This window comes from Alternaria alternata (assembly GCF_001642055.1).
Source record: "Alternaria alternata strain SRC1lrK2f unplaced genomic scaffold CC77scaffold_4, whole genome shotgun sequence".
Taxonomy (NCBI): Eukaryota; Fungi; Ascomycota; class Dothideomycetes; order Pleosporales; family Pleosporaceae; genus Alternaria; species Alternaria alternata.
The window spans coordinates 601,297-625,288 of NW_017306193.1; the positions used below are offsets into that span (position 1 = coordinate 601,297).

A 23,992-nucleotide genomic window follows, 5' to 3' on the forward strand; every position below is an offset into this window, starting at 1 on the left:
GAGTCGGGGGAGATCGTCATGCCGAGCCGAGCCTCATGCTAACTCAATGACGTATGGCGCCCTGCTCGGTGAGATATCGGGCGCTCTTTTCCGGTACAGGGCATCAGATGGCCACACGTTACCTGATAGCTACTCATGCGACAACATAATCTTAAGCCCTGGGCGCGACGCCTGGACGCAAACTTCTTCTTTCCCTTCGCTTTCTCTTCGTCTGTACTTTGTTGACCCACGCCATTCATCGACTGGACCCTGGCCCAGAGCTAGGTTGCCGCGCTCACGTGTATTAATATTTTTGCGTCTTACCCTTTCTGGAATTTATGATACCCCATTTCTCACCTGCTCGAGTAGAGCTTTGCGAAAAACCTCTCCTCAAAATTCTACGACATTCCTGGTTCGAGGAAATCTTCCGCCCTAGCATGGACCCTTCGACAATCAACAACTGCGTACTACTGTTGAATCTGCCGCCAAAAGCACTTGCTGGCATCGACCTACTCTCCTTTACATCATCACCGCGTTTTCAGGGTGTCAAGAATGTTCCGCCTGGCCTGCATTTCGTCTTTACTGCAAGTGACAGCACCTTGTCTGTAAGACATGGCGCATGGTTCTATGTCACACCTGGTGTAGGCTCGCCACAAGTATTCGTCAAGAAGTGGGACCAGAGTGCCGAAGATCTGGTAGCCGAGACTTCGCAGACAGAAGTGTTGCGACACAAGGCAAATCTTGGAAGCATATGGAAAGACGGCTTGACGCCATATCGCCAAAGTGTACAAGAGGGTGATTCTGGAGCTGAAGAAGGCTGGTCCGAGGAGTCTACAGACTGGAGCAAGCTTACATCACAAGTCACACCCACCATGCTATCGAGGATATGCGGGCTGAACCCCGACCACTGGAACTTGACATCCGCGTCTTCTGCCACACAGGACCTGGATGACATACCGGGCCTAGAGACTAGCAATAGCATGCTACATCCAGAGAAAGAGCTTCGCTTCCTACCCATCGATCTCAAAAAGACCTGGAGAGAAGGCGCGACTGGAAGGGAACGCACAGAAGCTGCACAGGACCGATCCTGGTTCCTCGGTGATCTTATCGACAACCATTGCCAGGCAGGGGACTTACGGGGTCGAGAAAACGAGATTTTGGGCGAGTTGCAGTTTACTTTCCTCATGGTCTTGACACTCAACAACAACTCCTGTCTCGAACAATGGAAACGACTTCTGCGACTCTTACTCACTTGTCGCCAGGCAGTCAAACAGCGATCCCACCTGTTCCTCGACTTTTTGAAATGTCTAAGGATACAGCTTGGTCATTGTGCCGACATGGAGGGTGATTTGTTCGATATGAACGACGTAGGTGGGGGCTTCTTGAAGCCGCTCTTCGGTCAGTTCCGTAAAGCTCTCGACGACTTCGACGGAAAATGGAAAGCCGATTTGGTAGACGAACTGGACGATCTGCAGGATTATATGCAGAAAGAGTTTGGATGGCAACCAGAGGGCTCGTATCTGAAGCGCGGCATGTTGGAGTTGGAGGACGGCGAGCGGGTAGAGATGGAAGTCAACGGCGCAGATGCAGACGACGAGCTAGGCGACTATGCACCCACTATCGTGGACTTGACTCCTGAACAGCAAAAGCTGTTAAGCGGGAGCGATATCGGTCGCGCAGAGCATACAAATGGCGAAGAGTCAGAAGACGACGTCGATCTGGATGACATGGATACGCGATACTGATGGATTAAGTAGACCGTGCATGACCGGTGAGATGGAAAAAGACACCGCAAACACTCCGCGCACTCTATTTCGTCGAGCTTAGTGGACGCCAAAAGCGGCACATGGTCTCAAATATAGGCGCCTGCAGGAACAGCCAGCCCCCAAACGCTAGTACATACATTTCTTGTATTCACGTGCTGATCGCTGTTGAAGACTGCACAGCCTTACGCCTAATATTGAATATCATCATACTTCAATCAGGTGTCCATTCTCGAGGATTGAAGTGATGTGGCCAAGCAGACGTGGCGAGAAAACATGCCGATGCCCGTTGCGGCGCAGCTAGTCAGCAAGGCGTTTTAACACGACTTTGCACAAAGACGAAGGTGGTGTAGATTTGGCCCCCAAGCTCTAGCACACCACCAAACTGGTTCGGGAAATTGCAGCCTTGGCTCGCTTTTCCCTGGCGCGCTATTGACACCCTTCCATCGCCAACGTCGCCAACGCCCGTCAACCTATCCCGAATGCAGGCAGCTGAGGCTGAAGGCGTGCATGTAATCATGCTACGTGTAGGAGCTTGGGACTGTTCATTGGCCTCGTTCATCAGCTAGGAGCCTTACGCGGGGACAAGGGCGACTGATCTTCACGCGAAATGAGGGCTGTGCTCGCGACACCCGGCCTTGAGCCCCCTTGGCTATGGACCCAAGCGATACGGAACGCCTTAATGCTTTGATAAAACCCACGACTATTCTTATATCTAGTGTACCGCTGTTCCAACACTACTCGACAACTCTGGCTGTTTTCTCACCACCGCAACACCCAGACTTAACATCCTACTGACTTTGACAATACAAACCTTCGCAATGGAGAAGCAAAATGGTAAGCAGTCGCCTTCCTTATGACATTGCGCTTCAACCTCACACAATTCAATGCATTCGAGTGAACTTGCATGATTGTTTGGAATAACCACGCCGCTCTCCAGCCTTTAATTCCCAAACCTCAAACACAATGGCTCTCTTGCTGACAGTTTTGAAGTACCTATGCAGCAATATCCTCAGTCACCAGACATGACCGGCCAACCACCTATCTATCATCAAGATCCAAACGCGCAACACTATCAACAGCAACCAGCCATGTACGCGCAACATCCTCAAGGCCAGCCTGCTGGCTCACCGCCACCCCAACACCCCCAAGGCGCATACATCCAGCCCGACCATGCTGGCGCTCAGCCTGGCATGCCTCCCCAGCAACAAAGCGGAGCCGTCTACCAGAACGCAACACCAATTGCAAGCCTAAACCGCGGTCCTGCGCCTGCAGATTGTCCTGCGTGCGGACAACGCGCCATGACCAACGTCGCGTTTGAGACGGGAAACACCACACACGCCTGGGCTCTCGGTCTGTGCTGCCTCTGCTGCTTAGGATGTATCCCCTACGTGATGAACTCGCTCAAGGACGTTCAGCACAAGTGTGGCCGCTGTGGTGTGCTGCTTGCGACTTGGCACCGCAGTGGAACCACTGAGGTACACATCCACTCTTAGGCAATGTGGGGGTCGCACATAGTGGCATACACGCACAGTCGAGGGGGGAAGGAGTTTTGAGATATTTGAAGGCGGATGATACCCAGAGAGAGAGAGTAAGGACGTTAAAGCGGCTGGTTGAAGGGTTCGCCTATTGGCTTTCAGGGGCTTTTTGGGCTGAATGTAGTTTTCACGTGTTGCGCGTCGTTGTCATACCCAGATTTGATTGTATTTGAAATTACACGTATTTTCCTGCGATGCTCCATAACGATTGCGTGAGACAGGCGAGTTTTGCAGCACAACTAGTCAGCCAGTATTTGTACCTGGAGACGCGTCTCCGTTCTTCATTAGTCAGAACGTCGCTAATATGTTTCGCATAGATACAAATTAAAGTATTGCTAAATCATGGAAGAGTGACCGTTCTAGACCTCAAACAACTGTACGATCTGACGTCACTTAAGGTCATTCGCGGTCATCCACACTGAAAATCGAAACATGCAGGTTACGCGACACCATCGACGCAGCGCCACACATCGTGAAGAAATAAAGGACAATCCGGCATCAGATGTGCCGTGTAGCCACTTATTACATCACTGCCACTCTATCAGCCACACAGAAGCCACCGCTAGCATAACCAAGCTTTTGCTACGCGAACCAAGCTTTTGCCAGCTTCCAAGATTCCTTGTCTCAGGTCGCTTGATCGCGTTAAGATCTTCATTTCCTCCACATCACTATGCCGCCAACCGTTCAGATCGAGGATGAAAGCAGGGTTAGTAACAGGTTTGTGGCTGATAATTTACCAATGCGGCGGGAGAGGTGCGAGAAATGATGTCGTTTCGCAGAATACGTGAGCGTGTGACGGTGTGTCGTGGGAAGATTAGCTTTGGGGGCTGCCGACCTAGAATATAAGGGACGTATCGCAAGCCTTCCTGTCTAGTTTTCACAAGGCCCATCCCTATCTTCATTCACTTTGAATACTCGGTCGGTACGCTAAGTGTAGGGTACTGCTTGCTTTGCTGGCACGCTACGCGGTTTGCTGTCCCAGACTACTCTTTCCGGAGCAAACAATCACAACAAAGACAACAATACGTCATCGGCACGACGTATAGATACCTCACTCCAGTACCTCAGCAGAGCATCACGACAACCATACCCACCATTCACAAACATGGGTTTCTTTAACAAGCGCAACACGACGCCTGTCGCCGCAGACACTACAACGGCAACTGGTGCTCACGAGAAGCGGACTAGACCCAGGCGTTCATCCAAGGGCGGCTCATCGTCCTACAACAGCAGACCTGGATTTGGATCATGGCTCAAGGCTACCTGGCTCGATATCCTGACTATGGCTCTCATGGGCGCTGTCGGTCTTGGTGTTTACTTCGCTGACCCAGCACCAAGCCGCAGCTTCCCCATCATCTTCCAAGATGGTGAGATTGTCTATCCCCAGTTCGCTTACCCTATGCGTAACGAGATCGTTCCGATTTGGGCTGCTGCTCTGATGGCTTTCTTCATTCCCTTTGCTGTCTTCCTGATCGTTCAAATCCGCGCTCGCAGCTTCTGGGACATCAACAACGCAACCATCGGTCTGCTCTACGCCTTGATCACTGCCGCTGTCTTTCAAGTCTTCGTCAAGTGGCTTATTGGTGGTTTGCGCCCTCACTTCCTTGCTGTCTGCAAGCCTGTCATCCCTGCCGAACTTCTCCCGACCGTCGGCACCAACGACAATGGCGTTGACGCTGGTAGCGGCTACGGTAACGTCGCAAATGGATACCGCCAGATCATGTTCGACCGCAGCATCTGCACGGGTGACAGGAAGGAGATCAACGACAGTCTCGAGTCCATGCCCTCTGGTCACACCACGGCTGCCTTCGCTGGATTTGTCTACCTGTATCTGTACCTCAACGCCAAGTTGAAGGTCTTCTCCAACCATCACCCGGCTATGTGGAAGCTCATCGCTCTTTACGCACCTATTCTTGGAGCCTGCTTGATCGGCGGTGCCCTGACCATCGACGAATACCACAACTGGGTAAGTCTTTACAGCTGTCGCTTCAAATATCGAGATCATTGCTAACAGATATCCAGTACGACATCCTTGCTGGAGCCGTCATTGGCACCTTCATGGCTTTCAGCGCCTACCGCATGACCTACGCCTCAGTCTGGGACTTTCGCTTCAACCATATCCCTCTCATGCGTCACGCTCCTTTCGTCTATGGCGCCGGCCCAAGCTCTTTCGATGGATTCCACGATGCCGTCTTCACTCGCAAGGCCGGATGGGGTACAATTGAGGGAACTAGCTGGGGCGGTGCGCCGTTCGATGCTGCAGATGGTCCTAGGGGTACCATGATGCCACACCCTGACGGCCCTGCTCATGGCCACCACGGCAGTGCCTCGAGCCGTGTTCAGAGGAAACCTGTCGGTGCCGACAGGCATGGTGAGCAGATGGTCTAAGTTGCAGCTTAGGCTGGTAGAAATCTCAGATATGTCAGCCTGTAGCATAGGGCTACGTATCTACCGAGTGCTGTGAGGTGCAGTTGATATAACACTGGGAACAGAGCTTAAGTAGGGCGTTTACTGGAGATGCCAAGTTGGCAACTCTGATTTGACGATTATGATAGCGAGGCGTTAATGGTCTCTGGGAATACCACGATACTATAGTATAGAGTCAATTTTAATAATTACCTGTATCAACTACTGTTGGATTTCCATCCAAGCGTGAAGCCCTGTTTTTGCCGAAACGCATCGGAATCTTCCCGAGTTGATTCCGAACACATGCCCGCGCGGGTCGAGCCATGGCGCGCCATATAACAAGATCGCACACAGGTACGCGTTATCAAGTCAAGGCCAATCTCAGCTTGTGGTTTAAAACCCGTAATTCCTAGTCGACTTTGCTATGGCATTGGGAACAAGCCTTCCTTTCTGGCCAGCCTTGGTATTTACTTACCTAGAGCCCAGCAAGCCCAGTCTCTCCTTCTTCTCCAACGCTATGCGCCAGCACCTAGACGTGTCCCACGGGACCAGGAATACCTTCTCTACCAACTTAAAGCCCTCCAGAGCTAACAACCTATAGTGTCGGAGCTCCTAGGCGCCCATGCCGCCTTTACAGATCCCATCTCTTTCACGGAGCGACAGCTCCCCGTTTCCCTCTCCCCAACGCCACCACCTCCTACTGCCATACTCCTCGCCTACTCCCTTGGCAGCCTCTTCTTGATTCTCGCCGCCTTGAACATCCTCTGCACATCCGTCACACGAGATGTACGCACCACACGATATTACCTGATGATACTGGCGTGCGGGGATATGGGTCACATGTGGGCGAACTACATAGGCATGGGCAGCGAGGTGTTTTGGAATTTCGATAGCTATAACGAGGTTATGATGGGGAATGTGGCAATTACAGTCGTGCTTTGGACAATGAGAGTTTTGACGCTGAGTGGAGCGTTTGGGCGGATAGGCAGGTAGCTGAAGGGGACCAGGGTAGGTTGAGCGAAACTATATTGTGGAAGGTCTATATAAGTTATGAATCCAGATTAAGTCATGAAGAAGCTGTAACAGATTCAACTATGAAAATCAAGTACTTGTAAAGAAACCAGACGCCTGTTGTTCTTCAATTCCAGAGATTAATGAAAGAAGATACACTTTTACAACTCTTCGAGTTGTCTCCTCAGATCTCGTACCAGCTCCTCGCCGTCTTGTAGACCTGTCATCTCAGTTGGTGCGAAGATGCCTACATCCAGAGCACCATTGCGTATTGTGGCCTCGACATCGACAGCATGCTATGTGTCTGTTAGTCTCTCTCCAATTCAGCTGTAACTTGTCGCTCATATCAACTTACCAAGTATGCCCCGTTCACGCGCTCATTCACTAGCCCAGCAGGTATCTCAAAGCTGCAATCCTCGATTGTCGATACCCTACCGACTGATTCCTGCCAGTGTTGAGCTGGGTTGATTGTGATGCCCTCCCTATTATGGGCATCTCCCTCCACCACTTGTGTATCTGGTAGAGAGAGAAAGTTGACGAATGTATCGACCTGGACACCAGTCCACTCCTTGATCTCAAAAAGGCTTGCAGACGCATTCGATGGGTTACTGATGTCTTGGAGATCATGTTGAACTTCGCCAGCTAGCTCTGTAAGCTTTCGACCGAGTGGCGTCTTCACGCGAAGTGGTAACAAGTTGACTGTAGGTACAACTGCAGATGCTACACCATCGATAGGCAGCGAGCGATTCGCAAGGTAGACTCCAATGACTACGTCCTCATCGTCTCGGCTGGATGAGTTTACAGCATAGATTTTTGCGTACGCAGCGAGGAAGATTGATTGCGCTGAAACACCATGTCGACGAGCAGTGGCCTCCAGATTCGAGGTCGATAGCAAGGCTGGAACGAAAACCTCTGTCTTCATTCCTGGGCTCCTAGACGGCTGGATCAGATGGCTTTGTGACAGACTTGCGAGATATCCCGCCCAGAAGGTCTTCTTCTCCATCATCGCTGATGCTGTGTGGCCGCTAGCGGCCACCTGGGCGAACGTATCATCCGGTAAAGGTGGTGTGGCGCCATTGCAGATAGATTGAAACTGTTGCATCATGAGGGGCAAACTAACACCATCGTACAGTGCATGTTGGATTTTGAGTTTCAATGCCCAGCCACTCGCCGTTTGCGAGGCGAAGAGGTGCACCAAGGGTTGCCTGGTAGCGATACTTAGCAAATGTTTGCCTAGGTTGTCATGCTCATCGCCAGTAACGTTTGTGATAGATGCTCTTGTATCTTTCGACACGATTGCTACGTACGGCATTCGTTCATCGCCAGAAGATGCGAAGAAAGTCCGCAGAACAGGAGTTGTCTCGATCAAGGCTTGCCATGAGTTTTTGAGGTCACCGAATTCCATAACACCATGTATCTCGTAAGTGAACTCCGCGTAGAAGTTGCTCCCTTTGGTGTTCAGCCACATCGAGAGCATGTAAAGCTGTCCGGCAGTAACTGGCAGAATATCGGTAACACCGGCATTGTCGACCCCAGCTCGGTTCAAGATTCCTGCTCTATCCAGACCTCCTGTAATTTCTTGAATGATTTCATGAGGATCGGCATTGTTTTCCAGAGTCTGTACGGTACGCTCGTCCAATAGCCTGGCCATGTTCTGGATCGTACCAGCTCGAAGCATATCACCAACGCTGAGAACAATGCCTTGCTTGCGAAGAAGGGAAGAGACTTTGATCGCACTAATAGAGTCCAGTCCCATGTGGAAGATAGTCATATCGCTCGTGATTTCATCTTCGGATGTCTTGGATACCGAGGCTAGGGTTTCGCGGATCTTGATAGCTGTTTCCGTGCTTGGTAGATCTCTAGCATTGTTTACTCCGATTGTCTGGGAATTACCGATCGTACGAGATGACTTCTTCGTGAAAGCCGGCAAGCCACATACTGACGTGCCCTTTGCGGTGATCTCGATGACAGGTGCCTCTGATCGGTCGATTAGGTAGCTGAGCACGTCATCCATCCGATTCAATAGCTCCTTCGACGCTTCTCTGTCAAGAACCTCCTCTTTGACCGCACAACGCCATACCAACACCTCATTCACTACTTCCATCTCCATACACACAGGATATTCGATGTCACTGTGGCCCTCAATACTGGAATATAGCTTTTCTTCCTCATCTTGTTCTTGCCCTGTGTCTGAGCTCTTCTGATAGATAAACAAACTCTCGAACAGTCTACCATCAACACCAGCCGCGGATAGAGCTTTCCGCAGGGGGTAGTGCTGCCACTGCTTGATGTTTGTAAAGTTGTCTTGTACGTAACGCAGCATATCTGTTCCAGATCCATGCAGAATTACCCGTATGGCGACTGTGTTCATGGTTGGAAACATCAGCTGAGATCGCTCACTGTCGTCCCTTCCAGAAAGTACGGATCCGAAAGTGATATCCAAGCTCTGAGTATAGAATGCAGAGACGAGAGCGAAGACCGATTGACCAATGGTTTGCAGTGACACATTGCTACTCCTTGCGAAAGCTTGAAGCTTGTCTACTCGCACTACGCTGTTTTGCTCATGGCGATGAACGTAGCTACCGAGTTCACTAGAGGCATCCGATCGTCGAGGAAAAAGGCTCTGCTCGGCGTCAGAGAGATAGTCTTGCCAAAAGCTTGCAGAGGCAGATCCGGAAGTCGCGATAATGTCTGCCAGTGAACGTTCGTAGTCGGGTCGAGGACTGAATTGATCTTTGTATGCTCGGTGCACGTCGACGTGCAGTAAGCTAAGTGACCATCCATCGTATAAGGCGTGTCCGATAGAGAGAACAAGGTAGGATTGATCCGGAGTATCGATAAAGCTAAGTCGGAAGGCAGGTGTTGACAGCGAATTCTGTACGATGTCATGTCGAAGTTCGTCGAATATTGACGTGAAGTCTGGCGTACTCTCCAGCTTGAGGTGTGACCAGAAGTTATGGCACCTTCTGTGGACGATCTGTGCAAAAGAACCGTCGATCTCTGGGTCATCTACCTCTACAAATCCAGTCCGTAAGATCGGCGAGGCTGCAATGACTGCACTCCAGGCGTCTCGAAGCTTCCCGATGTCAACTCCAGGACGAAGCTTGAGCACGTCGTGGTTGTAGTATCTCATGTATCCTGATGCAATCATCTCTGCCACCATGGCTTCTTGTAATGGTGTCAAGGGAAGCACCTCTTGAATGCCAGCGGTATCAGACGAACGTTGCTCGAGATATCTTTTCATTGACTGTTTGAAGGGGTCAAGATCCCACTGGGAAGACTCTCTGTCTGGTGTTTCCCTGGTTGAGATGTGCTGCACCATTTTCGAGATGGTCAGTCCGCGCATAATGCCACTTACGGGAATGTTCACTCCACGTTTCTTTAGCTTTGAAGATAGCTTGATAGCATCGATGCTGTCGAGTCCAAGTTCAAAGATAGAAGTAGCTCCATTGATACCATCGAGATCAAGACCGGATAGGTTAGCAATCTCTTCCTTGATCTTGACCGCTTCGCTTGTCCATTCGAAATGAGTTGTGTCACCAATATCCCGGATCGCTTCAGTCTCCAGAACAGTTCCGTTTTCTGCTATACCGTTCACTCTAGCATTCGATTCTGGTATGCAAGACGGATCTTGCAAGATCTGCCGGAATGCAGCCTCGAATCGATCAAGAAGTTCATCTGCTAGGGTTTCATCTGCGACATGACCTTGAGTAACTAAGGTCAGTTTGAACACGCCACTAGTCTTCTGCTCGATTTCCAAAGCCAAAGGATAGTCAGCGACAGCGTCACCATCCAAGATCTCCCAAACATCGTTCCTTGCCCACTCCTCGTCTCCTTGTGCGACTTGGTATGCGAAAAGATTGTCGAACAACGGTTGATTCGGGGTTCTCTTGCACCACTTCATGATGTCTCTTAGTGCAGTGTGTTGGTAGATATGAGCTTCGACGTTAAAGTCATGCACTCTCTTGATGATCGACTTCCATGACTCGCCGTGTTCATGACAATGCTGGTAAGGAATGGTGTTGAACATTGGGCCTATGATGCGGTCTGCACCTTCCAGGTCAATGCTTCGTCCAGAAACTATCACTCCGGTTGTCACAGGACTTCTGACGTGCTCTTGCAGCACGAACAGCCAACAAGCTTGAGCAACGGCTTGCGCTGTAACATTGAGCTGACGTCTCACAGAGTCAAAGCCCGTAAAGGCATGCAGTTTACGGGTGACTTCGACAGTCGTCTTGGCTGGCTCGCTGGAAATGGTGGGTAATGGAGAAGACTCTTTGGTCAGATGGTCTTGCCAAAACTTCTTCGCTCCATCGGCGACGTTTAGTGGGCCATGGGCGAGTGCATCATGGAAGGCAGGCGCGACCGAATTCGCGTCCTTGCCGTTGTAGGAGTCCCATACAGCCTGGAAGATTAATCCGATACTATTGCCGTCATAGAGCGCGTGGAAGATATGCACAAGCAGCAGCTTCTGCGTTAGGGTAGTGACAAGATGTACCTCGAAGAGATGTCTGAGTTGGGTTCGGTTAAGCTCCAGCCAGTTGTGTCTCAACCTTTCTGCGTGCTCGGCAAGTTGATGGTCTTTGGCCAAAGTTTGTGTTACTCCACTAAGAGGGACACCACGAAGAACTGCTTGCACGTGCCCTTCTTCTGTGTTCGCAAAGACCGTGCGAAGTATTGACGTTGAAGCATATACACTTTCCCATGCCGCTTGAAGTTGTTGTTCGTTGACGCTGTCATGCAACTTGAAATGAAAAGTGTTGAAATACAAGCCGTTGTTGCTTTCCAACGACCTTGCGATCATGCCTTGTTGTAAGGGAGTACTTGGCGCGACGACGTCGATTCTACTAGATTCGATCGATAGTGACTGCGCAACGGAATGTCTATAGCGATGTCGAACTGCGTGAATAGCTTGTTGTGCTGCGAGAAAAGACCCATTGTTTTGATCGACAGAACTGCCAGTGTCTAAAACTTTCGCAAGACGACGGATGGTAGGACATCGCATTACCGAAGATGCGCTAGCAGTTACGAAGCCGGCCTGCTTGAGTCTACGCGATACTTCGATCACAGAAATTGAATCCATACCTAGCTCAAAAAAGCTGGTATCCTTGCCAATAGACTGCTCACTCACAGCCAGTGTTTGTGAGAGTGTATGGCGGAGCTTCTCGTCATATTTCGACCAAGTTTCATCTCGATCGCTTGTAGTGGCTGATAGTGCCTGTAATTCATGGGAGGAAAGTGCTTCGTAAAGTTCTTTTAGCTTCTTGCCGTCTGCTTTGTTGTTGATGTTCAGTGGCATTGTCGTGAGAGGAACGAAGTGTGTGGGGACCATATATGGAGGAAGCTTTTCGTAACAAGCTTGCTTCGCACTCGCCATCCACTTGGCTTCATCTAGCCGGACCTGGATTTGAGCCCTGGAGAACTTGCCACACACCAAAAAAGCTACCAACTGCTCCTTCTGCTGCTTCGGATGCTTCAGTACTAACGTTGCAACATCAGAAATCGTCTGGCCGGACTGTTTGATGACAGAATTGATTTCAGCCACTTCGAGGCGTTGGCCTCGCAATTTGACCTGATCGTCTGCACGTCCTAGGAAGTCGAATGTACCGTCATGCAGGAGTCTAACCAGATCACCCGTCCGGTATACACGCTCGCCAAAACGTTCGAGATAAGGAAAGCGCTCCGCAGTCAACTCTGGACGATTGAGATAGCCTTTGCCGACGAGTTTGCCTGAGACACAGAGTTCACCAACGCCGCCTCGTAGAACAGGGGCATCGGAGCCCGGGTGGAGGACCAAAGATCCAACATTGTCGAACTGAGGACCAATATTTGAGGGTTTGCCGTTGGCCGGAACGCGTGGGTACATAGTGCATCCTATTGTTGCTTCCGTCGGTCCGTATCCGTTGTAGATCACGCCTTTTGGACCCCACACGTCGAGGATCTCTTGTTTCAGACTCTCGCCACCGGTGATGAAAACACCCTTGCAAAGGCTGGGTACTTCATCCGGGTGAAGTATTTGAGCAAGACTAGGCGTTAGATCAATGTGCGTGATATTGAGATCGGAGATAGATTTTGCCAAGTCTTCGAAGATGAGGTCTCGAGGTGCTGAAACAACGCAGATTCCAACAGACCAGCTCCAATACTGTTCAAGTACTGAAACATCAAAGTGAAATGAAGCAAACTGAAGCCATCGTGAGTTTGTATCCCAATGTCCAGCGAACAAACGCTGGAAGGCAAGAAGTGCCTGCACCGCATTTTCATGAGTTAGTTCGCAGCCTTTGGGTGTGCCCGTAGTGCCTGAAGTATATAAGCAGTAGCTACGGTCTTGGGCGTCGATGTCGTCGTTGCGCAAAAGCGCCGAGCCAGAGAGTGTACGCCAGTCGATCTCATCGAGCTTCATTACGGGCACACTGACGGTTCCCTCAAATTTGGCAGCTTGAAAGGACAAAGTTATCACAGCCTGAGCCCGTGAATCCTCAATAATGTAAGTCTGACGTGCAGAAGGTGCACCGGGATCGATAGCGACAAAGCCGCAGCCGGCCTTCAATACTCCCAGCATAGCGAAGGATGCTTCGGGACATTTGTCGAAACACACCCCAACCAGACTACCAGACTGAACTCCATGAGAGACGAGTAAGCGAGCAATTCTGTTCCCTTCTGCATCCAGCTCAGCATAAGTCCATTGCTCCACAGTCCGCTCTCCTTTGTCGTTCGCCGTCACAAACTCAAATGCGATGCGCTTGGGGTAGTCCATCGCAGTATGTTCGACGAGTTCGTGGAGTAGCCTGGCATTAGACGGCAACTCAGGCTCCTGAGCGGGCGTGATAGAGTAGAGTTGCTCGGTATGGCTGGTCTCAGTTATAGGACTGATTGTAGTATAATTTTCCATCAAGTGATCTAGTTGCTCAAGGATCAATTTGGCCTGCTCTTCTGGTACGACATGCGGTAAGAACGTGAGTCGATACTCCAGATATCCATCCACTGGCTCCAACTCGATCGAAACCGGGTACTCAATCGTTGCTCTTTCATCGGCTACTTTCCATATGGTACTGGCCTCTGTGCGGCCGGGAAGCTTCTGGTAGGCAAAAATGCTGTCGAAAAGTGCTTCATTCGGAAAGCCCATCAACGTCTGGATTTCCTTGAGTGGTGTGAATTGATGCTGCTGGATCTGGGCATTCAGCTCCATGATCCTTTTGAGGAATGCGACTTTGTCGTTCGTGACTGCACATGCCACTGGTACGGTATTGATGCAGGGGAAGACGGAATCCTCTGCTCCTTCGAATATTCGGCCGGATAACACAACTCCGCATGTTGCTGAGCTTTCTCCAGTGTAAGCGCTCAGTAAGGAGAGCCAACTCGCAACGCCAGCAGTTTGGATAGTGATTTCAGCATGACGACATCCGTCTTCTAGGACATGAAGTGGTTTCGCGGACTGGCGCGTGTAAACTAATGGAGAGCTTGTACCGTATCTCAAAGGTGCAAGGTTGGGAAAGCGGCATGTGTTTGCAGTTTTTCCGAGGTCAGTCCAGAATTTCTCTCGAGTGGGCGATTTTGCACCGCTAAACTGAATGATGCTACTGATAGTTGTGTCGATAGATTTTGGTAACGGTAAAGATTGATCCAGATATGCAGCAGTAACCGCATCGAGAATAAGTTGGAGACTTTGCGCGTCGAAAAGAGCATGTAAAATGGCCAGGTCAAGAGCATAGTGATCCTTGCCCTCAACGATGCGCAAGGCCCAAGGTGGCGACTGCAGCTGCTTCAGAGCCACATGCTGGATTTGCTGGACCCATTGATCGATTGAGTCTGACGTATCTTCCAAGGTGACAGTCCACGGCAAATCAAGGGATTCGCAAGTGTACTCAACCATAGCAAAAGGGTAAAGCGGATCCTTGACATGAGCAAACCCAGTTCTCAATATACTATAATATTCCATCACCATTGTCCATGCCTTCTTGAGTCTGTCGATGTCTACATTCAACTCCAATTGTAAGCGAAGCGAGTTCATATAAACAGCTCCTTCTTTGGCCAGGAATTGCGAGACCATACCGTTCTGGAGCGGAGTGCAGGGACGGATGGCTAAGATGTCGCTGTCCGGAATGTTGTTATCACTCAGTACCTGCGCCCTATGCTTGCGTTCAAAAGCACCAAAGTCGAACTCTGAGTATGTAGACACGTCTGATGGACTCGCCTGGTCTATAAATCCCGCAAGGTCGGTGCAAGTAGTATGCTTCAGAACATCAGTGGCGTTTACAGGATGACCCTGCTTGCGAAGCGCAGCAGCGACTTGAACTGCACTGATACTGTCAAGACCGAGCTGGTAAATCGAGGTTCTTGGCGATATATCGTCTCGCGAAGTATTGGACAGTCGCGCAAAAGTGTCCCGAACCTCGGTCTCTGTTTTACTCCATTGATGGTCCGATTCATATCGACATCCGTTAGTAAGGGCATCGACACCTGCATGGTCTCTGAATATGTCGATCAATGCTTTCTTGTCGACCTTCCCAGCCATTGATCTTGGTATATCATCAACAAAGAGGAAAAATTGGGGGACCATGTAAGACGGGAGGCGGCTGCTCGCAGCCTTCTTAACCTCTTGTTGCAGCTCGGCAAGTTTGATCTTCTCGATCTTGTTGTGCGAGACCAGGAAAGACACAAGCTGATCTTTGCCCGTCTGTTCTTTCTTCAGGATCTGAGTGGTCACAAAAGCAATGTCTGGAAGGGTGTCCTGAATGACATGATTGATCTCGCCAAGCTCCACTCTGAGCCCACGAATCTTGACCTGGTCGTCTGTGCGTCCCACGAACTCGAAATTACCATCGCTCAACATTCGGACCATGTCGCCGCTCTTGTAGTATCGTTGACCATAACGGGTAACAAATCGCTCACTTGTGAGATCAGGTTTGCCGAAATAGCCTCGCGCGAGTTGTGCACCTCCAATATAGAGTTCACCAGTACTTAGCATCGGCAAAGGCGAGTCGCCTTGAGATGAGAAGATAGCAAAAGACGTCGTCTGGAAGGGCTTGCCGATGATTGAAGTTTTTCCATCGCTTGAGGTGGGGCTAATGGTCGTGCAGAACGCAGCTTCAGTAGGCCCGTACGAGTTGACACACGCACTCCCCCATTCCTTTACAACTGCGGGCGACATGGCTTCTCCGATACAGTACAGCCACTTGACACTTGGTATATCTACTCTCTTGATTGACACGGCAACTGAAGGTGTAAGATCGAGCAAGTCGACCTGCAAAGAATTGATGACCTTAGGTAGATCATTCAACAAGTCATCTTGTCCCGCGGTACAAAGGGTGAAGCCGAATGTCCAGGCCAGAAGACAATCGTAATAGCACATATCAAACGTCACAGCGGCGTACTGTAGTAGTCGTGAAGATGAGCTCCAAGGAATGCGAGATTTGGAGCTGAGGATAGTTTGAATTGGAGCGCGATGTTCCATGCTGACCGCTTTTGGTACGCCTGTGGAGCCAGAGGTGAAGAGGCAGTAGGCTAGGTTCGAGTCGTTTAGGCTAGAAATGGCAGGATTGCTATTTGGCGTGGGCGGAACAGCTTGAACGTTGACAACGATCGCTTCGGTTAGATTCTTGGAAAGCATCGAGTTATCCGAACAAAGCACGAGCTTTGGCTTCAATTCTTGGAGCATGACCTTCCTGCGTGCTTCAGGTAGACTTGGATGTACGGGCGCAAAAGCGGCTCCGGCTTTAAGAACTCCCAGGATGCTTGCGTAGAACTGTGGGCTCTTTTGTATATGAACTGGAACAATATCGTCAGGCCTGAGGTTTGCTTCGATGAGCGTATGCGCAATGCTATTTGCGTTCTCATTCAAAGCTTTGAAAGACCAAGTCGTCTTCTCGCCATTCGGGAGCAAGAAGTCTAGCGCGACACGTTCTGGGTACGTCGCCGCCATGAGTTCGAAACCAGAATGTAGCAAGGCTGCTCCAGTCTCGAATCGCTCGTAATTTATATTAGACTCTGCTCGGAGGTGTGTTGGCAACTTCGTCATATCGACAGCCGTTGCATTGGGAGACGCGATTAACGATGATAGGCAGGCTTCGTGAGTCTCCATAACCAAAAGAGCCTCTGTCGTAGATAGGAGCGATGTTTGGTAGTGTAGGACTAGCTCCATGGTATTCGAAGTCTGGTTTTGAATGATTTCGCACACCACGGGTAGGTCCATATCGCCCAGGTCTTGTTCAAGTGTCCAAATAGAAGAATCTAACGATGATTTCGGCTGCTGAAGTATGACAAGAGTGTCAAAAAGACGACCACCGTCGTGAAGCACCCTGTTCTGTATGCGACGAAGCGGAGTCAGCTGATGAGCAAGCGACTCAATACTAAGGGTATGCGTCAGGCGCATCAAAGCATCATTGGACCGCTGGAAATCGAAGTTGACGCGAACTGGCAAAGTGTTAAAGCAAGGAGCGACGATGCGCTCGACGCCATCTCCGGCAATGCTGCGCCCACTGACGACATTTCCGAAGCAGATGTCACTCTCACCAGTGTAGAAGTGCAGCAGTTTTGCCCATGCAGCCTGTACAATCGCCAGTAATGACACTGACATATTTTGACATGTTCCCCGTATACTGTCGAGCGGTAGTTGTAGACGTCTTGATGAGGTTGCGGGCCTTCCCAGAACTCTCGAGCTATTACTGGTGAGGGTGGGGAAGAGGGTAGGCTCAAGGCCCTCCAATAGAGCCGCCCAGTATGCATCACCCTCTGCATAGTTCTGATGAAGCATGTGCTGCAGGTACACATCGTGAGAGACTGGCGGTGGCAGCTTGAAGTCGAGATATAGGTCTTGTATCTCTTCAAGAAGAGTGGAGATAGCAATGCCGTCATAGAGCGCATGATGGCAACTGAATAGCAACTTCGTGGACGGTCCATCCTGAGCCAATGCAAAGTAAACTGGAGGCTTCTCAGCTCGAAGAAGATCTGAGATGATGCTGTGCGTGTAGGATGGCAGCGCGTCTGTAAAGTCATGAAATTGCCAATTCAAACCAGTATCGCGTAGGACGACTTGCGCGAACACGAATGATGGGTCTTCGGTGCCAACGAAACAAGTACGAAGAATCTCGTGTCGCTCAACCATGCTCGACCAGCAGTTTTGCAGCCGAAATATGTCTCCTTTGACATCAAAAATCATGGTATTGCAGTACGCGGAGTCTGCGAATGACTGACCACTTGATAGCATTGCTTCTTGCAGTGGTGTACATGGTAGTATCCTTGCCACCTTGAACTCGCTTTCTTCATAACGCGCAAGAATTCGAGACACTTCATCTGGCTTGAGGAAGTTTTTCACGTTGATGGTCGGGGGCTTGGTCGTTTCGTGTATTGGCGAGTGCGAGCGCAGGTCGTGAGCAGACGCTAGCCGAGCAATTGACGAGTTCTTCAGCACCGTCGAGATGGCAAAGTCGCCTAAATCTAGTGTTCGAAGTCTATTACAAAAGCGTATAGCTGACACGGAATCCAGGCCCACGTTGAAAAATGACGAAGTCCTCCGGAGTTCTTTCGGTGATATGTCGAGTGTCCATGCAAGAGCCTGGGCTACGTCTTTCTCCCATGGCGATAACATTTCTGGACCTTCGTCGCTGTCGGTCGATTGCATGGTGGCTTCCAATTGGTTTTCCGCCAGATTCCAGAATAAGCTCTGGAGGAGGCCTTTGTCAATCTTGGCCTGCATTGTCATTGGGAGACATGATATGGGAATGAGATAGGAGGGAACCATATATGGAGGTAAGCGTTGCGATAACAGACCGAATAGATCTGATTTCACCATCTCGAACTCGGCGGGTTCCAAGCGTTGGAAGTGGTCAGATGCGGCTGTAATGGGTACCCAGAAGATGACAAGTGTTTGTGCATTATTGGGACGCGGTAAGAGAAGCGTCACACAGTCTTGCACCGACCGATGATCGAGCATGACTGAGGTAATCTCGCCGAGCTCGACACGCTGACCACGAATCTTAACTTGGTCGTCCGAACGGCCCCTGGAAAGTATGGATTCATCAGGCAACAGGATACCCATATCACCCGACCGATATAACCTCCCGTAAGTAGGATGGTTGATGATCTTTGTGGCGTTCAGTTCCGGGCGATTCAGGTAACCACGAAAGACCTGGTACCCTCCAAAGCAAAGTTCTCCTACAGCGCCACGGGGCAGAACAGCTTCGCTTTCGGGATCAAGTACGAAGGCTGAAGTGTTGGTGAAGGGCATGCCGATGTTGTTGATTAGGTCGTCTGGAGTAACCGCTGCTCGAACAGTGCATATGTTTGTGGTCTCAGAAGGACCATACCCTTGGTACAAGCCTTTACCTGCCCACCTTCTTCGAACGTGTTCTGTCAAAGCTTCTCCAGCAGTCACTAAAAATTCGACTTTTGGTACATTCTCAGGATCCACTAGTGCCGCAACTGTTGGTGTTAGGCTCAGATGTGTGACACCTAGATAGTTGATTGCAGCCTCAAAGTCGCGGAACAGGTCGTCTTTCTTCGCTGTGCACAAACACATGCCAACGTACCAGGAGAAGAATATCTCAAAGACGCTGACATCAAATGCCTGGGAGCAGGATTGGAGCAGGCAGGATTCCGCGGAGAAGGGGTATATCGTCGATAGATACTGCAGATTACTCATGAGGTTATCTTGGGTAACAAGAACCCCCTTCGGTGTACCAGTACTGCCAGAAGTGAACACAGCGTAGGCAAGATGCTGCCCGTTGTACGGCACGTTCAGATTCTGATCAGAGTAGTCTGAAAGCTGGGTGGCGTTGAAGTCTACTAATTCGACTCGGAGATTTTTTCGGATATCGGGTGAAGTCGACAAGTCGGAGACACAGACCTTGACTCGCGCGTCATTCAATATGGTCTTGACTCTCTCGATCGGTGTATCAGGAACGAGCGGCAGGTATCCGCAACCAAGCTTGAGAACAGCGAGGATACAGATATAAAGGTTGACTGACTTTCCCATCATGACGCAAACTAATTGATCGTTGCCAACTCCACGATCGGCAAGCACACGGGCAAACTGATTAGCGCAGGAGTTCAGCATCCCGTAGGTCGCTACCTTTTCAACTTCTAGACCACCACGTATGACACGGGCGAACTTGACAGCAGGTCTTCCAGGATTCGACAAAGCCCATTGTTCTACTGCATAAGCAGGGCCACTCTCGATTGGTTGCTGCCGAGGGGTAGGATTCGCGATTGATAATGAAGGTGTGGTGAAGCACCATTTCATCTTATCGATGTTGTGGTTGGTGCTCTCCAACATTATTCCCACTACTTCGTCAATCTGGCGTGACAAGCATTCGATCTGTTGCTCCGGGAAAGTTGATGTATCGTAGGTAGCTCGTAACGATATGTCACCTTCACGCGGTTCGAACTCGAGCGTGAGTCTGAATTCAAGGTCATCCGCGCTGTCGATGACTCTGGCCGCAAGTGTTGAGTTTGAATCCGAGGCTATTGACTGCTGCCACACGAACAAGACGTCAAAAAGCCGAGTTCCCGGTGGTATGTTGCCTGCCCTTACTATGTCGCGCAGGGGGATGGTACTGTGCTTCAGACTCTCTCGATTCAACGCTTGTGTCAAATGTAAAAGGTCATGGGTGCTATGAGCGTTGTTGAGGTCTATGCGGAAGGGGACAGTTGCGATGCAAGGGCCGATGATATCCTCCACACCAGCCACGGGGATAGTTCGCCCAGATGAAACATTTCCAAGAATAACATCGGCTGTACCGTTGTAGAGACTAAGCACGTACGCAGTAGCCGCTTGGAAGTATACCTGGGGATTAATAGCCATTTCGCGAGCGCATTCAAAGAGCCGGGACCGATCGATGGCAGACAGCCGAGTGAAGCGCCGTGTAACTCGGTCACCAACAACCCTCCCGTGGTAATTAGGTAGCGAGATCGGAAGGTAGCCACTGAGGAGACTAGTCCAGTAATTTCTAGATGACTGTTCATCTTCGGAGTTTATCTGGGACAGATATTGGACTACTTCACGGAACTGTGGTCGTGATGCAAGTTTCTCTCTACGCAATCGCATATCCAGATCATGCAGCAACAGATCGAACGACCACCCGTCGTATAAAGCATGATGCATGCGAAACAGCAAGCGAGGTCGTTCGGAGCTTGTTATTATCTGCGTGTGGAACGGCCGCAGGAAGTTTTCCTCAGACTGCAGTGTGTAAAGTCTTGAAAAACTGTCGACTTCCTCGATCTGAGAGGCGAGCAGTTCTTTCCAGATTATCTGCGAAAAGGTTCCGGAATGCTGTGACTGCGCAAGGAAACCTGTACGTATGATTTCGATTTTGCTAGCCAAATATTGTATGGCGTCTCGGATGTCTTCGAACGTCTGCGAGATCGAAAGTTCGACCTCAACCCAGTTGCAGTAAGCGGCAGGCCTAGACATCGTCTCCGCAAGCATAGCCTCCTGCAAGGAAGTGCAAGGCAGTACATAGGCGATATTGCTACGCCACCGCTCCAGCTGAGGGGTCTCTATGTGGATGAGTGATCTTGGAACGTCTTTTGTTGGACCATGCAGACTGGCGGCTGTTGTAGGCTTTCTGCACATCGCAATAAGATCCTCCAACGTTTGAGCTGACAGTACGTCCATTGCTCCCAGCTCAAATCCCTCTCGTCGCAGCGCAGATGCGATGCGAATTGATTGTAGTGAATCTATCCTAGCGAAAGCAAGATCCAAATCTGATCCAAGATCTGGAGAGATATGGTGCCTGATGATATTCAGGACGGACCGGCCCACATGATCGCCCAAGTTGATATTGGTAGACGATGCCGTTCCATTAGAGCTAGCCTTGCTAAGGAATTCTCTGGTGAGAGAGTCTCTGTCGACCTTCCCCGATGGGAGTTGTGGCATGACATCTACAAAGAAAACGTCTGAAGGAACCATGAATGCCGGAAGCCAATGGCTACAAATGTTGAGAACATCTGTGCGTGTTACTTCACGCCAATCAGCAGCGCAAAACGCGACCAAGGATTCTTGGACGATCATCACTGTTGCTGTACGACAGTTCGGTATCCTCATGATAGCCTGTTCGATCTCGCCGAGCTCAACCCGCTGCCCTCTCAGTTTTACCTGACCAGCAACGATGCGGCCCAAGCATTCCAAAATCCCATGGTCGTTGATCCTTGCGCGATCACCGGTACGATATAAACGACCATACTCCTGGTGTTCAATGAACGATGCAGAAGTGAGATCCGGGCGATTCAAATATTCTTCGGCAACTTGAGGTCCTCCAACAGCAAGCTCGCCAACTTCTCCGGTTCTGAGAATCTCAACACCAATCGATGTTAGGTCTCCAGTTGGAGGGGCGATAATAAAAGCCGAAACAGTGTCCAAGGGGCGACCTATCGTGCTAGTCGGTGAACACGTCGAGAATTGTGGCTGCAACGTGCAGTGGATCGAGGCTTCAGTCGGTCCATACATGGCCCACAGTATACTCTCCTTTGTCTCGTCGCCACCATACTCGGCAATGACGTGCTGGGTGAGCATCTCACCGATTGTAAGTAGCAACTTCAAGCCAGGCACGCTCGCTCTACCCTGAAGAAGATTGCTCACAACTGTTGGCGTGAGTTCAGCTGCATCGATCTCCAGGCTGTTGATGGTTCCTGGAAGGTCGTCGAGCATTTGCGCACGTGTACTGCCAATTAACGTCTTCCCTCGGAACCATGGAAAGAAGATCTCAAATATGGAAACATCGAAGGTCTAGCACTGTGTCAGTACATGACAGAATTCAACTATGCTTATGCACTTACAGGGGCTGCAAATTGGAGAAAACGTGCAAAGTCAGGAATGTGTCGGTCGTGAGCCAGCAGACTTTGAGTGACCGCATGGTGCGATATGCTTACAGCCTTAGGTTTGCCAGTAGAACCAGAGGTGTACAGCACGTAGGCTAGATCCCTGGTACTCGATCTTGGTAATTCGATACTGAGGCGATCCTCACGATCGCAAAGCTCCTTATCCACAAGGACCACTTCGACATTGACTGCTGTTCGAATACGTTCATCGAGAGTTGAGAACGTGATGAATAGGTCAGGCGATATATCATCGAGGATAAACTTCAATCGCTCTATAGGTGTGTCGAGATTAAGAGGACAAAACGCTTTCCCTGCCTTCAAGACGGCCAATAAGACTATGTATAGTTCTGGAGACTGAGGCAGAAAGACCGGAATGATGGGCGAGACACTTTCGAGCTTCGACAGTCTTTCAGTGATCCTGCCAGCCAAGACGTCGCTCAAAAGGTGCAGATTTCTGTAGGAGAACTTCCGCCTTTTCGATCCATGTTCCAGGAAATCGATAGCAGTTGCGTCATGATCAAATGGCCGCACAAGCTCGTGGAGGAGATCCGGTCCGCTCAGAATCGAAGGTCGCTCATTAAGTATCGATAGTCGCTGGTTTGCGTCGTTTTCTTGAATCATGTCGTGTAAGATGTTAAATAGTGTAGCCGGTGGCAATGTTCACTGGTAGGGAATTTGAGCCGTTGTCGTCCCTAGCGATACCTCCATGAATGTCAGAGAAAAGAACTGCAGAAGATGCATTCGCTATTGCTGAATGGAAATTTGCAGAATGCGATAATGCTTAGTTGCAAGTTGCAGTGATGAGAAACTGCAGCACGGTGATTGGTTGAAGGGCCTCAAGTACCTTGAAACCAGTACACACGAGGTTTGTGCACGTGAGAACGAGTTCTAATACTCTGTGCTTGGGTAGCGCGTTTGAAGATTAATCACGAAGACCGCAGCGCTCTGTTGTAGGTGCAGGCAACAAGCGACCTTCAAGAACGCGTCGCGACCTCCGATTCGGAAAGAGCGAGCGAGCAGTGTTGAGGAAGGATAAAAGTTTAAGCTGAGGCGACAGGTATTTCGATAATTTCTTTGGTCACAGCTTCCTCCGTGATGTTGAGCGCTTTGTCCGTGGTTGAAGCGTCATACATCCTGGTTGACTGGCAAGTGGACGTGTCATTCGACAAGCGGCGCGTAAGATCTGATACCGTGAAGCAGACGCTTTTGGCGGCTCTGCAAGTGGACGGGAATTAGGAACGAAAACTGTTCGAGACAAGACTAAATCGAGACTGAAAACCGAAGCTCCACCAAATCATACTAGCCTTGGATCGTAGCGCAAATTGATGGGTGTAAAGGCGTGGGCGCGGCTCCGATGACGACGACGCCGTCGCGTTGGCTGGTCGGGCGTCATGTTTCATTGCCTCTTCCTATCTCCCCACGCTGCCGAGAGGATTCTGTTTGTCAGGTGCAAACAGGCAGCAAGATCCCGTTGAGATGTAG

The 23,992-nt window shown here is 50.3% G+C and overlaps 5 protein-coding genes across 5 annotated transcripts; 4 read left to right on the forward strand and 1 right to left on the reverse strand.

The window, feature by feature from the left end:
- Nucleotide 1: 1 nt before the first annotated feature.
- On the forward strand, nt 2–2,150 carry CC77DRAFT_627061 (AAR2 domain-containing protein). Its single transcript, XM_018532515.1, has one exon. The coding sequence runs from the start codon at nt 318–320 to the stop codon at nt 1,722–1,724; it is 1,407 nt and encodes a 468-aa protein (XP_018389219.1). The 5' UTR covers nt 2–317; the 3' UTR covers nt 1,725–2,150.
- A 284-nt stretch (nt 2,151–2,434) lies between these two features.
- CC77DRAFT_625627 (hypothetical protein) lies at nt 2,435–3,613 on the forward strand. The gene is made up of 2 exons (XM_018532508.1): nt 2,435–2,579; nt 2,736–3,613. Exons 1-2 carry the CDS (start codon nt 2,564–2,566, stop codon nt 3,236–3,238), a joined length of 519 nt encoding a protein of 172 aa, XP_018389220.1. The 5' UTR covers nt 2,435–2,563; the 3' UTR covers nt 3,239–3,613.
- A 569-nt stretch (nt 3,614–4,182) lies between these two features.
- On the forward strand, nt 4,183–5,889 carry CC77DRAFT_626059 (PAP2-domain-containing protein). Its single transcript, XM_018532509.1, has 2 exons — nt 4,183–5,246; nt 5,303–5,889. Exons 1-2 carry the CDS (start codon nt 4,386–4,388, stop codon nt 5,666–5,668), a joined length of 1,227 nt encoding a protein of 408 aa, XP_018389221.1. The 5' UTR covers nt 4,183–4,385; the 3' UTR covers nt 5,669–5,889.
- Nucleotides 5,890–5,941: 52 nt separating this feature from the next.
- Nucleotides 5,942–6,861, forward strand: CC77DRAFT_627064 (hypothetical protein). The gene is made up of 2 exons (XM_018532516.1): nt 5,942–6,040; nt 6,288–6,861. The coding sequence occupies exons 1-2, from the start codon at nt 6,010–6,012 to the stop codon at nt 6,677–6,679; spliced, it is 423 nt and encodes a 140-aa protein (XP_018389222.1). The 5' UTR covers nt 5,942–6,009; the 3' UTR covers nt 6,680–6,861.
- A 1,881-nt stretch (nt 6,862–8,742) lies between these two features.
- Nucleotides 8,743–23,568, reverse strand: CC77DRAFT_626812 (nonribosomal peptide synthetase 2). Its single transcript, XM_018532512.1, has 4 exons — nt 23,355–23,568; nt 22,469–23,212; nt 9,278–22,418; nt 8,743–8,925 (listed from the first exon to the last, which is right to left on the reverse strand). The coding sequence occupies exons 2-4, from the start codon at nt 23,129–23,131 to the stop codon at nt 8,792–8,794; spliced, it is 13,938 nt and encodes a 4,645-aa protein (XP_018389223.1). The 5' UTR covers nt 23,132–23,212; nt 23,355–23,568; the 3' UTR covers nt 8,743–8,791.
- Between the last annotated feature and the right edge of the window lie 424 nt (nt 23,569–23,992).

Excerpts from the sequence above, each read along its gene's own strand:
- CC77DRAFT_627061 (XM_018532515.1), top strand. The coding sequence starts at position 318 with ATGATACCCCATTTCTCACCTGCTCGAGTAGAGCTTTGCGAAAAACCT.
- CC77DRAFT_626059 (XM_018532509.1), top strand. The coding sequence starts at position 4,386 with ATGGGTTTCTTTAACAAGCGCAACACGACGCCTGTCGCCGCAGACACT. Across the intron at positions 5,247-5,302 it reads TCGACGAATACCACAACTGG|TACGACATCCTTGCTGGAGC; the intron begins GTAAGTCTTTAC and ends ACAGATATCCAG.
- CC77DRAFT_627064 (XM_018532516.1), top strand. The coding sequence starts at position 6,010 with ATGGCGCGCCATATAACAAGATCGCACACAG. Across the intron at positions 6,041-6,287 it reads TATAACAAGATCGCACACAG|TGTCGGAGCTCCTAGGCGCC; the intron begins GTACGCGTTATC and ends AACAACCTATAG.
- CC77DRAFT_626812 (XM_018532512.1), bottom strand. The coding sequence starts at position 23,131 with ATGATTCAAGAAAACGACGCAAACCAGCGACTATCGATACTTAATGAG. Across the intron at positions 22,419-22,468 it reads TTCTCCAATTTGCAGCCCCT|ACCTTCGATGTTTCCATATT; the intron begins GTAAGTGCATAA and ends ACACAGTGCTAG. Across the intron at positions 8,926-9,277 it reads TGCCTCTAGTGAACTCGGTA|ACTGTTCGAGAGTTTGTTTA; the intron begins GCTACGTTCATC and ends TGTTGATGGTAG.